The sequence below is a fragment of the Cololabis saira genome, chromosome 1 (genome assembly GCF_033807715.1).
Source record: "Cololabis saira isolate AMF1-May2022 chromosome 1, fColSai1.1, whole genome shotgun sequence".
In the NCBI taxonomy this organism is placed as follows: Eukaryota; Metazoa; Chordata; class Actinopteri; order Beloniformes; family Belonidae; genus Cololabis; species Cololabis saira.
In genome coordinates, this window is record NC_084587.1 from 32,342,411 (window position 1) to 32,355,406 (window position 12,996).

The following is a 12,996-nucleotide window of genomic DNA, read 5'->3' on the forward strand; positions in this document are numbered from 1 at the left end:
CAATAGGCATAGATTTACTTTAAATAAGATTTTCCTCTCGTTTTTCTCCATGTGGGAGGAAGTCATCTTACAGCAGATACACTCTTTGTTACGGTTTACGCGTTTGGCCAGAGGTTCTTGCCTGACAGCCCTCACTGAGGGTATAATAGGCAGTGCTTTTTATGTCGCTTGACAGTTTTCGTCACGTGACCAGCTCACGGAAGTCTGCTGTCATATGACTTTCAGTTTATTTTCCAACATGGCTTGCAAGGAGAAGACGTGCCTGGTCTTCCTCTTGTTTATCTTCAGCACAGTTTTAAGTTTTCCTCTCGGCCAGGAGAAGGAGGACTCCGTCACCTGCGGATACCAGGTTTCAACTTCCTTTACGGCTTCATGTTTTCTTATTTCTTCTAGTCAAAGCTCAAAATATTTTCAGGCGTGTTTGTTGTGTTTCAGGAAGCCTGAGAAATGTTTGTTTTTTTGTGTGTGTATACAGGACTGTCTCAGAAAATTAGAATATTGTGATAAAGTTCTTTATTTTCTGTAATGCAATTTAAAAAAACAAAAATGTCATACATTCTGGATTCATTACAAATCAACTGAAATATTGCAAGCCTTTTATTATTTTAATATTGCTGCTTATGGCTTACAGTTTAAGATTAAGATTCCCAAAATATTCTAATTTTTTGAGATAGGATATTTGAGTTTTCTTAAGCTGTAAGCCATGATCAGCAATATTAAAATAATAAAAGGCTTGCAATATTTAAGTTGATTTGTAATGAATCCAGAATGTATGACATTTTTGCATTACAGAAAATAAAGGACTTTATCACAATATTCTAATTTTCTGAGACAGTCCTGTATGCTTTTTCTTTTTGAACAGCAGAGTTTGGGTAGTGGTAGTGCAGAGGGGTGAATAGTTTGTGTTCATAGTGTCTGTGTTTGCATCTATAGTGTCTGTGTTTGTATCTATAATGTCTGTGTTTGCATCTATAGTCATGTCATGCCACAAAAGCCAACATGCTGAATGTCCACCTGGTCCCTCACACGCACGACGATGTAGGCTGGCTCAAGACTGTGGACCAGTACTTCTATGGAGGTTGGTAGTCCCATACACATCACACACAATTTTCCCTGATCCGTATTGGTAGTTTTTAAGTTTGAGACAAGCGCAGTTTGGCAGCAAGATTGATTTAGTGGATGTCAGCTGTCTGCTGCAGATCGAATGTTATTGAGCTTGTGCAAAGTACAACCTGACTGAAAGAAAACGTAAAGATCAGGTACCCTTTCCTCATTTTTCTGATTGGTCTTTACATGACGCAACTGTACTGTAGTCGTGCACTGGTACCAAAATAAATACAAGCATACATAATAATAATAAAGTCAACCTTGTCATCTCAATGCCGAAAGCCTGTATCTCTGTGGTATTGACAAAATGATTGTTGTTTCGCTGCCAAATAGATCCTGCAGCATTGTTGACGTGGTTTTGGGAACCTCTGTGTTTGATTATGGGACAGAAAACTTGAGTGAACAATTTGATTTGAATACCAAACACAAACCTCGACCTTTTTCAATCATTGACAATCGTTAAGTAGAGATTACGCCTGCTCGGACTCTGGGACGCCTCACAAAAACAGGAAAAAGGGGGGGTGATTGAGCACAGCAGTGACATGAAGGATGATACACCTGGCAATATGAACCAGCCCCTCTACTAAAACATTTTAATGAGCCCTAGCCAGTTTTCTATGAAACTATTACAAATTCACAGAAGACAAGAAGCATCAGATTATCAGAGATATTGCTAATAAGGCTTCTTTTAGTCATTGCCTCTAATGTCAAAATAACCAAACTACTCGACACTACAGCAACAAGCCGCCTGCTTTCAAAAGGACAAAAGGCCTTTATAATCTCTGTTACAAATACCAACCCTTCAGAAAACTACCCCACACCTTACGTAAAAAGCAGTATTCACAAGCAAACCAAAGCCGTTTTATGGTTTTACTACAACTGTGTGACGGCCTTGCACCTTTTACGCTGAGCTGCGCTCTGCACGTCTCACTATGTCAGCAGATATTGACTCTGCATGGTTAATTGTCTTATTTTACCATGTACAATTATCTTAACCAGAATAATGAATCAAATGTATGTATGTATGTATGTATGTATGTATGTATTCAGAATAATGAATCAAGACAGAACTGTCATCAAAGAGAAGGCAGAAACGGGTAAATCCAGTTGCATACACCTGCTACTTGTGTCACTTTATTATGTTGGGCTGTTTGGGGGACCCTTTGCAAGATTGTGTTTGAGGGGGGTTCCCTGTTTTGTGAAACTACGGTGTGATTGGGAAGTTTCGGAGGCTTTCAGAGCCTTCCATGGCATTAGTCTGGCCTCGTACCTTGGGGCCCCTGTAGTGGCCACCGGCGCCCTCTGCACCTTCCAAGTCTGCATGTAGGGACGAAATGTCACGTTCTGGTATACTGTAAAACCATGAATGTGTAAGCAAAATGATGATTAAGTGTCTGTATTTGTGTATATCTGTGCGTAGATCGTAACAACATCCAGCACGCCGGGGTTCAGTACATCCTGGACTCGGTGGTGGACCAGCTGATGAAGAATCCAGACAGGAGGTTCATCTACGTGGAGACTGCCTTCTTCTACCGCTGGTGGAAGCAGCAGACCTCTGACATGCAGCAGACAGTCAGACAGCTGGTTAATGAAGGTTCATGAAACGGTGCTGAATGTTGCGTTTATGCCGAGAGCTCTCGACTCCACGCTCACTAAACACTTGCGTCTGCAGGGCGTCTAGAGTTTGTGAACGGGGGCTGGTGTATGAGCGACGAGGCCGCCACCCACTACAGCGCCGTCATAGACCAGATGACGTTGGGCCTAAAGTTTCTTAACGACACATTTGGACTTTGCGGTCGCCCCCGTGTCGCCTGGCACATCGACCCCTTCGGCCATGCTCGTGAACACGCCTCCCTTTTTGCACAGGTACCCTTGGCGTTAAGCAAATCCTCATGTAATTCTAATCAGTATTTGAAGTGTTTATTGATTTAATCCGCAGAGAAACGGGCAACCTTCTCTCTTTTAACATGTGTGTGTTTCTAGATGGGCTACGACGGGTTCTTCTTTGGCCGTCTGGACTACCAGGACCGGGATCGCAGGAAGAAGAACAAGGAGCAGGAGCTTCTGTGGAGAGCCTCCGACAGCCTCCCGCCACCGCTGGCCGACCTCTTCACTGGTGACGTAACACTCTCACCACACCTTTTGTGAGCGGGAGCCCTTTTAAGTCCTGACACGACCTTCTCCACCTCACGGACAGGAATCCTTCCCAACGGGTACAACCCTCCCGAGGGATTTTGCTGGGACCAGCTCTGCGATGATGCACCAATCAGAGATGACCCCGACCTGGAGGACTATAATGTTGATGATGTGGTGAGGCGCTTCCTGTTCGCCACCAGCAATCAGGTTAGACCAATACTCACTTTTCAACTCGTCTGTCTTTGAACTTTATTTCCATGTAAATCCAGTGTGTTTGATAAGAACTGTATTTTTCCTCGAGGGTGTAGAAACAAGAATCTTTTAGTAATGTTAACTTACGTTTGTGTAGTTTATGGAACAAAGCATTTCAATAAAATATCCATCTCTGCTTAGTTTTATTGCCTTTTTGGAGAAGCGTTTACATTGTGATAAAGACGCCATACTTTATTGTATTCCTGCCCTCTCAACACCACTTAGTTCCCAATTAAATCTGCTATGAGTAGAGAGAGCCGTGTTATTGGGGAAAAACCCAATTTTTTTTAATTTACGCTAGAAAACAAACAAAACAAACAGACAAGCAAAACGGTAAAAACAACAAAATCAATGTTTGTGACCGTGTAAGTAGGTGTGTGCATGCGTGTGTGAATGCGTTTATATTAGCAAGCACGTGTGGTGTGTATGAGTATGATGGTTTTCTGGAATTATGGTTATTTTAGGAAAAACGACAGCAGCCACAAAAAAAATTAATTAATTAATAACTAATAAATAAAGTAAAAGAAGGGGGCAATCAATCAATTAAATAAGTAATGTAAAGTACTGTATAATAATACATATCTATCTTCATCAATATCCCAATCCTCTTTGAACATAGCAAAGCAGTAATAATGGCGATCTTTAAAAAAATACACATTCATTCAGAAAATGGAAAATAGGAAAATAAGTAACAATTATGATAATGATATGATTGATTGATAATCAATTAATAATACAATAATAACAATAATGACAGAAGTAATAACAGTAATATTCTATCAATTGTTTTAACAGGGGAAAACCTTTTTTAAAAGCATCTTTTCTCCTTCCCCGCTCAGGCTAAAGTGTATAAAACCAACCACCTCATCATGACCATGGGCTCAGACTTCCAGTATGAGAATGCCATTCTGTGGTACAAGAACCTGGACAAGCTGATTCGCTACGTGAACGCCCTGCAGGCAAATGGAAGCACAGTCAATGTGCTCTATTCCACTCCGTCCTGCTACCTCCAGGAGCTGCACCGAGCAAACCTCACCTGGTATTATGACCTTTTCTAATGAGGACAAATTGTCAAAACTGTTGCTGTACGAGGAGCCTTTTGCTGCTGTTGTTGACAAATGTCTGACATAAATAATCTTCTCTGTCCAGGCCTTTGAAGACGGACGATTTCTTCCCCTATGCAGATGATGCTCATGATTTCTGGACCGGCTACTTTACAAGCCGACCAGCACTGAAGCGTTACGAGAGGATCAGTAACAGTCACCTGCAGGTACTGAAAAGATCAGGAAAGGTGCAAATTTGCATGTATTGGGTGTAGTTTAACTTAAAACCCTTTTACTTTGTGGAATTGCTTCAGTTTCTTAAATGAATGGTACATTTGGATTTGACAGCATAACATCAGATAAACCATTTAACTACGTCAACAGAAGATCACATAGTCTCTAACTTTACCTGAGGAAACATGCTGAGTTTGCTGATTTCTGATCAGACAAAAGCAGAAGATTCACATGGTTTTAACCAGTTTTCTCTTGTTTTTTTGGCTCAGATACTCAGGGGATAAAAAAATGCTAAGTGGTGCTGCTCATTGTTGTGGCTAAAATCATGAATTGTTTTTTTTTTTTTTATATATTTAGTCATCGTGCCTTTTTCCGTACCTGTGGTGGTAACAATAATAATAATACATTGTATTTGTAAGATGCCTTTCTTGGCACTCAAGGTCTGCCGATCAACAATCAAAACATAGAAAACACAATTAAAACAGAAAACAGCAGAGTTTTCAGCAGAACATAAAAGACAGATATTATAATTCAAATATTCGTCTGAACAAGTAGGCTGAAACAGAGCCAACGTTCCAGACGTCAGGGGTAGGGACATCTAGAGACGAGGGGCAGAGGCTGCAGGCTCTAGACCCCGTGGTGGACGTGGACAGTCATGGAGGAGGCAGATCTGAGAGACCGGGTGGGGATAGACAGACAGACATGCATGAATATATGCATACATGAATATATGGATGCATGCACACATGCTTGCCTGCATACATACATACATGCATACATATATACATACATGAATATATAGATACATATATGCATACATACATGAATACATGCATACATGCATACATACGCACATGCATATATGCATACATTAAGAAATGGTCAGCCATTGCAAAATGTCATGTAATGTTCAGTTTCCTCCAGAATCAACAAACACAGGTTTTATCATTATTGGAGTGCTTGATGTTGCTGCAAAAGCTGAGAATTCTGTCCTTGCTAGTAATTCAGGACTGCTGGACGTCGCAGTACATCGTCACTGGCATTATTAGGCTTTTTAACACTATAACCCTCCACAAGGACGGACCCACCGGAAGATGATCAGACCTCGCAAGGGGGGAGTTTTCAAGAGTCAACAGCATTGCCCGTCTGCTGACAATAAATCAGCTGGGTTTGATTTATTTCATTTATATTTGCATTTTTCTTTATATCTCAGACGTGTAACCAGCTTGAAGTGCTTGGGGGTCCAGCTTCCAGGAAAGGACCTTTTGGAGAGGGTGACAGCCAAACCTTAAGTGAGACTATTTTTTTTTTTTTTTTTTACTAAAGGTATATGGTTGCTGTTGCAATAGCTTATTGTGTTTCCTCCTAATTTAAAATTAATTTTGAATTAAGGTAAATCTCCTTTTTTTTTTTTTTTTTTTTTTTTTTTTTTTTTTTTTTTTAAATCTTTCTTACGGTAATTAGTCATGTATGGGGTTATAGAGGCATTCCTTCTTAATAAATGTGACAGAAAATACTGTTGACTGACATGTATTTGTGCATGGACGTGCAGGGGAGGCCATGGCCGTGGCTCAGCACCACGACGCGGTGTCGGGTACAGCGAAGCAGCACGTCACCGACGACTACGCCAGGAGGTTAGCCGCGGGCTGGCAGCACTGTCAGGTATCCAAGCTGCAGCTCACTTTATCTTGCTCATATTTTCAGCTAGTGAAGTCGGGCAATCTTCCTGATGTGTATAAATATGTATAAATGTGTATAAAAAGTAATAATCATTTGGCTGATGCAACTATTTTATTTTAAAATAATTTTGAATCAACTTTCTTTGTCTGTTGTTTTCAGGTTTTGGTCAGTAACAGCCTGGCGTCTCTCAGTGGATCCTCTGCTGAACGCATCTACTGTGATCAGCTCAACGTCAGCGTGTGCCCTCTCACTGAATCCAGCAAAAAGGTGACGCGCTCATAACTGCATTTGATATATTCTTCATTTTGGAAACTGCGTTTCTAAAAGTCTTAACAGCTAAATGAGCAGTCCATGTTTTCTCTACATGCAGAGGACTTCAAACGTTTGCTGTTACTACATTTCAGTCTCTATCGTGTCCTCATCCGTCATCTGTCCTAAACATCCTTGTTTTAGTCTTAAAGATGATTTAGATTTCACTTTTTTGTTTTTCAGTTCTCAGTCAACGTGTACAACCCTCTTGCTCGGCCTGTCGTGTGGCCCGTCAGGCTGCCAGTCAATGGAACCGCTTACATCGTCACCGACGCTGGAGGCAAATCTGTGGACTCTCAGGTCTGTACGTGTTGTGGCCACATACAAAACACTGGTTTCGTGCTCATTTACAGGTTCCTACAGATTGTTTTAAATATTTATTCAATGGATTTTTTTTGTTGTCGGATTATATGAAAACAGGATGCATCATATTCAAAGCAAAGACGTATAACTACATGACAACTTATTTATTTCTGTACTACAAAGGTGGTTCCAGTGTCCAGAATGACCCAGGAAGTGAGGAGGAATCGGGGCTTTGCTGTGAATGACTTGGTGTTCCAGGTTCAAGCTCCTCCTCTGGGATACAGTATCTACTCGGTGTCGCTGCGTCAGGATGGAGGAGCAGCAGCCCGGCCCCAGCGCTCTGCCCCCACAGTGATGCAGAACAAGGTCTCACCAGAGCAGGATGACAGGCTCGCTTTATTTCTTACTTATAAAGTGGACGCATAAAACTTTGTATATTCTTTGTAATCCTTATTTTTTTTTCTCAAAGCTAAACAGCAGATTGCGTTGTTGTATTTATTTGTGTTCCTTATTTTTATGTCCATGTGCTACAGTTCCTGCGAGTGACCTTTGACCCAGACACCGGCCTCCTAAGCAGCCTCAGCAACCTGGAAACTTCACAGAGCATCAAACTAACACAGAATTTCTATTGGTTAGCGTTTCTAAAGAAGCAAAAACACTTTATGTTTTTGACCTTAAACCAACCAAATTACTATATTACTGTGTGTGCGTGTTGCATATCTAAGGTACAACGCCAGCGATGGTAAGAACTCTCAGAGCAGACAGCCGTCTGGAGCCTACATCTTCAGACCCAACTCCTCCGTGCCGATGGTTGTCAGCAGGGTGGCCAAGACGGAGAGCGTTCAGGTGACCGGGAGTTGAATCACTGCCGTGTGCTCTTTCGGTTTAGTAAACGTCATCTCGTGTCTTTTTTTAACTCAAAACTCCTTTGTAACTCCCCTGTAACTCCAGACGTCAGTGGTGCAGGAGGTGAGGCAGTGGTTCTCTCCGTGGGTGTCTCAGGTGGTCCGTCTCTACGCCGACAGCAGAGCTCTGGAGCTGGAGTGGACAGTCGGGCCTCTGCCCACAGAGTGAGTGTCAGGCGTTGGTAGCCTTGCAGTGTTTCATTCTTCCTGAAATCTGGTGAAATTAAAAGCAGCTGTCACCTGATTTATTTTTAATCTGTGACAGGGTACAGAAGTATGAAAAAGGATTTATTATATCTTATTAAGTGAATTGGACAGATTTGTTGATACCTCTAAAAATGACTGTAAATCATTGCATTATAGTCACGTTTTAAGCCGTTAAACCTTCATTTGTTTCACCTCTATGTTTCTAATCAGTGGTACAGCCGTGTTTGAGGCTGCTCTGTTGCTCTCGGTATAAGAATCTTCGAGTCTGAGCAGCACACTTGAACTTTCAAGACATTTTTGCCATCCTCGTGTGAGGAAGTCCATCCTCAGTCAGAGTCACAGGTTCTCCAAGGGGATGATGGCCCAAAACACGCAGCTGAGAATAGCTAATAAAAAAAATAATTGGACAATTTTTGGATGTTCTTCAATGAGTCCTTATCTTCATAAAGATACATAAAGATGGGTTATAGCTGACAGAAATGTCCAAGAATGAATCTGTTTTGTCTTAATTAAACATCACAGTGACCTTTCTGTCATCTAGGGACGACCTGGGGAAGGAAGTGATTACTCGTTTGGACACCGACATCAAAACCTCTGAACTTTTCTACACCGACTCCAACGGCAGAGAAGTGCTACAGAGGAAGTAAGCTGAAAAGCTCCTGAAGTTGTGGTTTAACTATTTGAAAATGTGGTGGATGCTACAATATTTGAAAAATCATTTGAACTAAAAAAACAACAAAAACAGAATCGGGTTGTTGTTGATCTGAATGTCTTTTCATTTGCTCACTGTTACACGGACCTCTGCTCAGAGTGTGGGTTTGTTTCTAACAGGAAGGATTTCCGCCCAACCTGGCAACTGAAGCAGTCAGAGCCCATTGCTGGAAACTACTATCCCATTAACTCTCGTGCTTTTATCAAGGTGTGCTTGCTTTTTTGTACCAAAAGGACTTTCCATTTTGATGAAGAGCTATGATTATTCTTTGGCTTTTCCTTCTCCAAAATGAACATTTCTTTCCCCATTTTTTCAGTATTTCATTAGCTTCTTAATACTTGTAGTTCACCGCCTGTGTCTGTGTCTTCAGGATGATGACAACCAACTCACTGTGATAACGGATCGCTCTCAAGGAGGAGGCAGCATCCAGAACGGCTCGCTGGAAATCATGGTGGGAAAAGTGTTCTGCGTTCTTTAAACAGCTGAAAATATGTTACTGGCGTCTGCAATTAAATATAGTCTCAATATATGGCAGCGATTTCAGTATCCAGGTGGATTGTGAGCATTTGAACTATTCAGACTTGTTGGGCAGTTGTTTGGGGGCACACAAAATGACTTATGGCTTATATAGCTAGGGATACAAAGTTCCTCGCATATCTTTCAAATGAGGGTGTGACATTTGCAAAATGAGAGTATGGGACAGTTATAACTGCAAAGTTCACAACAGTCCAGAACACTGGTGATAAAGTTCTGAAATGCTTCACATCATTGAACTGCTTTCTCTCGTATCAGCATGTATTTTATGGAGATTTGATCCTACATTTAGCAAGTAGAAAATACTGTTTTTAAAAGGGGGTTAAGAACTCAACATTTTGCTTTTGGTTCTACTCAATTCATAGCGTCTATTACAACCGAAGTTGTCTAGGTGCTTTCCAGAGACCCAGAGCAATTATTACATGAACAACGGCAGGTAAAAACTCCCCTAGTGGGAGAAAAACCTTAAGCCAAACAGTGGCAAGAAAAACTCCCCTTTAGGAGGGAAGAAACCTTGATCAGGACCTGGATAATAAGACTCTTTTGCCCATCATTAATAGGTTCCTCAGTGGAGTTTGTTGCTCTTCATACAACTTTTCACAACCAGACTAGTACATTTCAGTTTTTTTTTTTTTTTTTTTTAATCTTTCCTTGACGCGTCTATCTATAGAATCACAATGGCGTGGTAGTTGTGGGTCAGTAGCAGCTGTGGTTATGAAGAATACAAACAGAAAGCAGGATTGCGTTCTGAAAACTGGAGACTCATCTTCTATTTGCATGAGCTCAACCTTGACCAGACTGGTCCATTTTGTATGACTGCGTACACTTTCATGTCATTCCTCCTCAGCTGCACCGGCGGTTGTTGTATGACGATTACCGGGGTGTGGGCGAGCCCCTCAACGAAAGCTCTCACATCTACCCAGAGGGGCTGGTGGTCCGCGGCTGCCTCCTGCTGTCCCTCGACCGTCCGGCCAGCGCTGCTGATGTACATCGTCCACTGGCCCAGGAGGTCGTGCTGCAGCCACTTTTGTCATTTACTGACGGAGATCTGAGCCCAAACACGCGATTGGAGGTGAGTCGGGCTCGGCCTCAGTATTACCAGAACCTTTTCTTCATCCTTTACCAGTCTGGCCCGTTGCAGTGGGATTAGGGTTGCCACCCGTCCCGTAAAATACGGAATTGTCCTTTATTTGAGAAAAAAATGTTGCGTCCCGTATTGAACTAATACGGGACACGATTTGTACCGTATTTTCATTAACTTTTACACCATATTCTAGTTGAATTATTGAAATAAATGAACCTTTACACCATATTCTAGTTGAATTATTGAAATAAATTAACTTTTACACCATATTCTAGTTAAATTATTGAAATAAATTAACTTTTACACCATATTCTAGTTGAATTATTGAAATAAGTTAACTTTTACACCATATTCTAGTTGAATTATTGAAATAAATTAACTTTTACACCATATTCTAGTTGAATTATTGAAATAAGTTAACTTTTACACCATATTCTAGTTGAATTATTGAAATAAATTAACTTTTACACCATATTCTAGTTGAATTATTGAAATAAATTAACTTTTACACCATATTCTAGTTGAATTATTGAAATAAATTAACTTTTACACCATATTCTTCACCTGTAGGCTATATTACATTTGGGCTGATGTGGACATACATAGCATAGGAGGATATTTCAGTTGCTAGTATGGTTGTCTGTACAGTCATGCAAGTTCAATGCTATTAAAGCACTTTAAACTTTAAATCAAAGCATTTAGTTTTTTCATATAAAATAAACACATTTTTATTCAGTTTAGAAGTTTTGGGGCTCTTTTTTTGGCTCCTGCTCTGCTGAAATCAGGGCATCCCTTATTTCTATTTCTGAAAGGTGGCAACCCGAAGTGGGATGAAAGTAAATGTGCTGTCCTGTTTCTTCAGTTCTCAGCGCTGCAGGCTGCACTGCCCTCTGCTGTCCACCTCCTCACCCTCAGCCAGTGGGACAAGGAGACGCTGCTGCTGAGACTTGAGCATCAGTTCCAGAGCTGGGAGAGCAAACTTAACTCAAATCCTGTCACCGTCAACCTCCTGGTCCGATATTTTACAATCATTAGCTTGTTTCTGTGTGTCATTCTCCTGGATAATTGAAGTGAATATTCACTGTAGCCCATCTGTCTGTGCAGAAACTGTTTTCCACTCTGGATGTTCTGGGCATGTCTGAGCTGAACCTGTCAGCCAATCAGTGGAAAGATCAGATGAGACGCTTTGAATGGACCTCTCAGAACGGTACAGTATATGCAGGGTTACCTAACTGGTAACAACTAGTTGTAAATTATTTATTACATTCTTAAACTGGTCAGAAAACACATCTGTCCTAGTGAGATCACAAGAATATTATCTTTTATACTTAATTGGCATTTCCCTGTATTTGCCCTCTTATTTAATTCACAGGGAATACGGTTTTTCCATGAAAGTGTCCAGATCCTCTGAGGGGTAATAAACATCTAGAAAACATTTTAGATTTATTTCGCAGTGTAGTTCCGGCTTCTTTGGAAGCACGTCTCAATACTTCCCGTTAAGGTAGGGGAGACACCCAACGTAGATGTTCACATGGACAACTGTCTGTGTCGACGCTCTGTATCAGCGAGCAGCCGAATGCTGGTGAGTTTCTTATCTGGCAGCTCCAGCCAGTCCCAGAGGGACGACTAGGTTGATAGGAGACGGAGGACAATATGGTCAACAGAAACGTCCATTCTGTTTTATTTTATATCTACAGTGCCATCAGTCAGCTGTACTCTGCAGACCATTTCCCTGCAGGCACTGATTGAGCAGAGAGGAGCTTTATGGATGTTTTCTAGTGGTTAAACAAGACCTTTTCTATTTGGTTAGATGCAAACTAATCAAGCAGTTTCACGTATTTTTAACAGTAATGTGCTCATGCATACTCATTGTCTTTTTCAGAAGAGAAACTGCTGCTGAAGACTCGTGAGGACCCCTCTGTATGGGAAGTGACCTTAAGGCCGATGGAGATCCGAACTTTCCTACTCAGGGTCAGCTTTAAATAAGAAATCACATCTTTCAAATACTTTTAAGATACAAATTAATTATCCTTGGTCAGGAACTGAGGGCTGCTCGAGTGCCACTTAACATGGAAGTAGTTTTTAATGATGAATATGATGAATCGGGGGGTGCAAAACTCTGGGATTGGCAGCAATGCTTACTCACTCACACGGATGTGTAAGCAGGGATTTTTCTGGGAAGAGATTTGACTCCATTTTTACAGTAAAATGAACCTAACCTTTTGTACACACTGAATGTCTTCCCATGATTCTCTGAGACGGAGGGCATCCGTATGATTTAAAACAATATCAATATTGAACACATTAGTAAAGTCAACTTTTATATTGTTTTACTACAAACTGGTACCAACAGCTGATGTGTGCAATATGCAATGTCTGTATTTCTGTCAATGATTTTTGTACTGATCCAACATGTAATTAAAGTCCTATTTCCTTCCGAGTTGGCGTCATGACTGCTCAATATCACAACGGATGTCACGGCTGACTGAC

General features: G+C 41.1%; 1 protein-coding gene across 1 annotated transcript; it reads left to right on the forward strand.

The window, feature by feature from the left end:
• Positions 1-221: 221 nt before the first annotated feature.
• On the forward strand, positions 222-12,628 carry man2b1 (mannosidase, alpha, class 2B, member 1). Its single transcript, XM_061720646.1, has 23 exons — positions 222-349; positions 976-1,078; positions 2,528-2,701; positions 2,780-2,973; positions 3,091-3,223; positions 3,305-3,450; positions 4,335-4,534; positions 4,645-4,765; positions 5,986-6,064; positions 6,325-6,434; positions 6,612-6,719; positions 6,945-7,061; positions 7,248-7,430; positions 7,598-7,695; positions 7,790-7,910; positions 8,016-8,134; positions 8,718-8,819; positions 9,008-9,095; positions 9,259-9,339; positions 10,270-10,494; positions 11,369-11,518; positions 11,611-11,713; positions 12,389-12,628. Exons 1-23 carry the CDS (start codon positions 239-241, stop codon positions 12,490-12,492), a joined length of 2,970 nt encoding a protein of 989 aa, XP_061576630.1. The 5' UTR covers positions 222-238; the 3' UTR covers positions 12,493-12,628.
• The last annotated feature ends 368 nt before the right edge of the window (positions 12,629-12,996 follow it).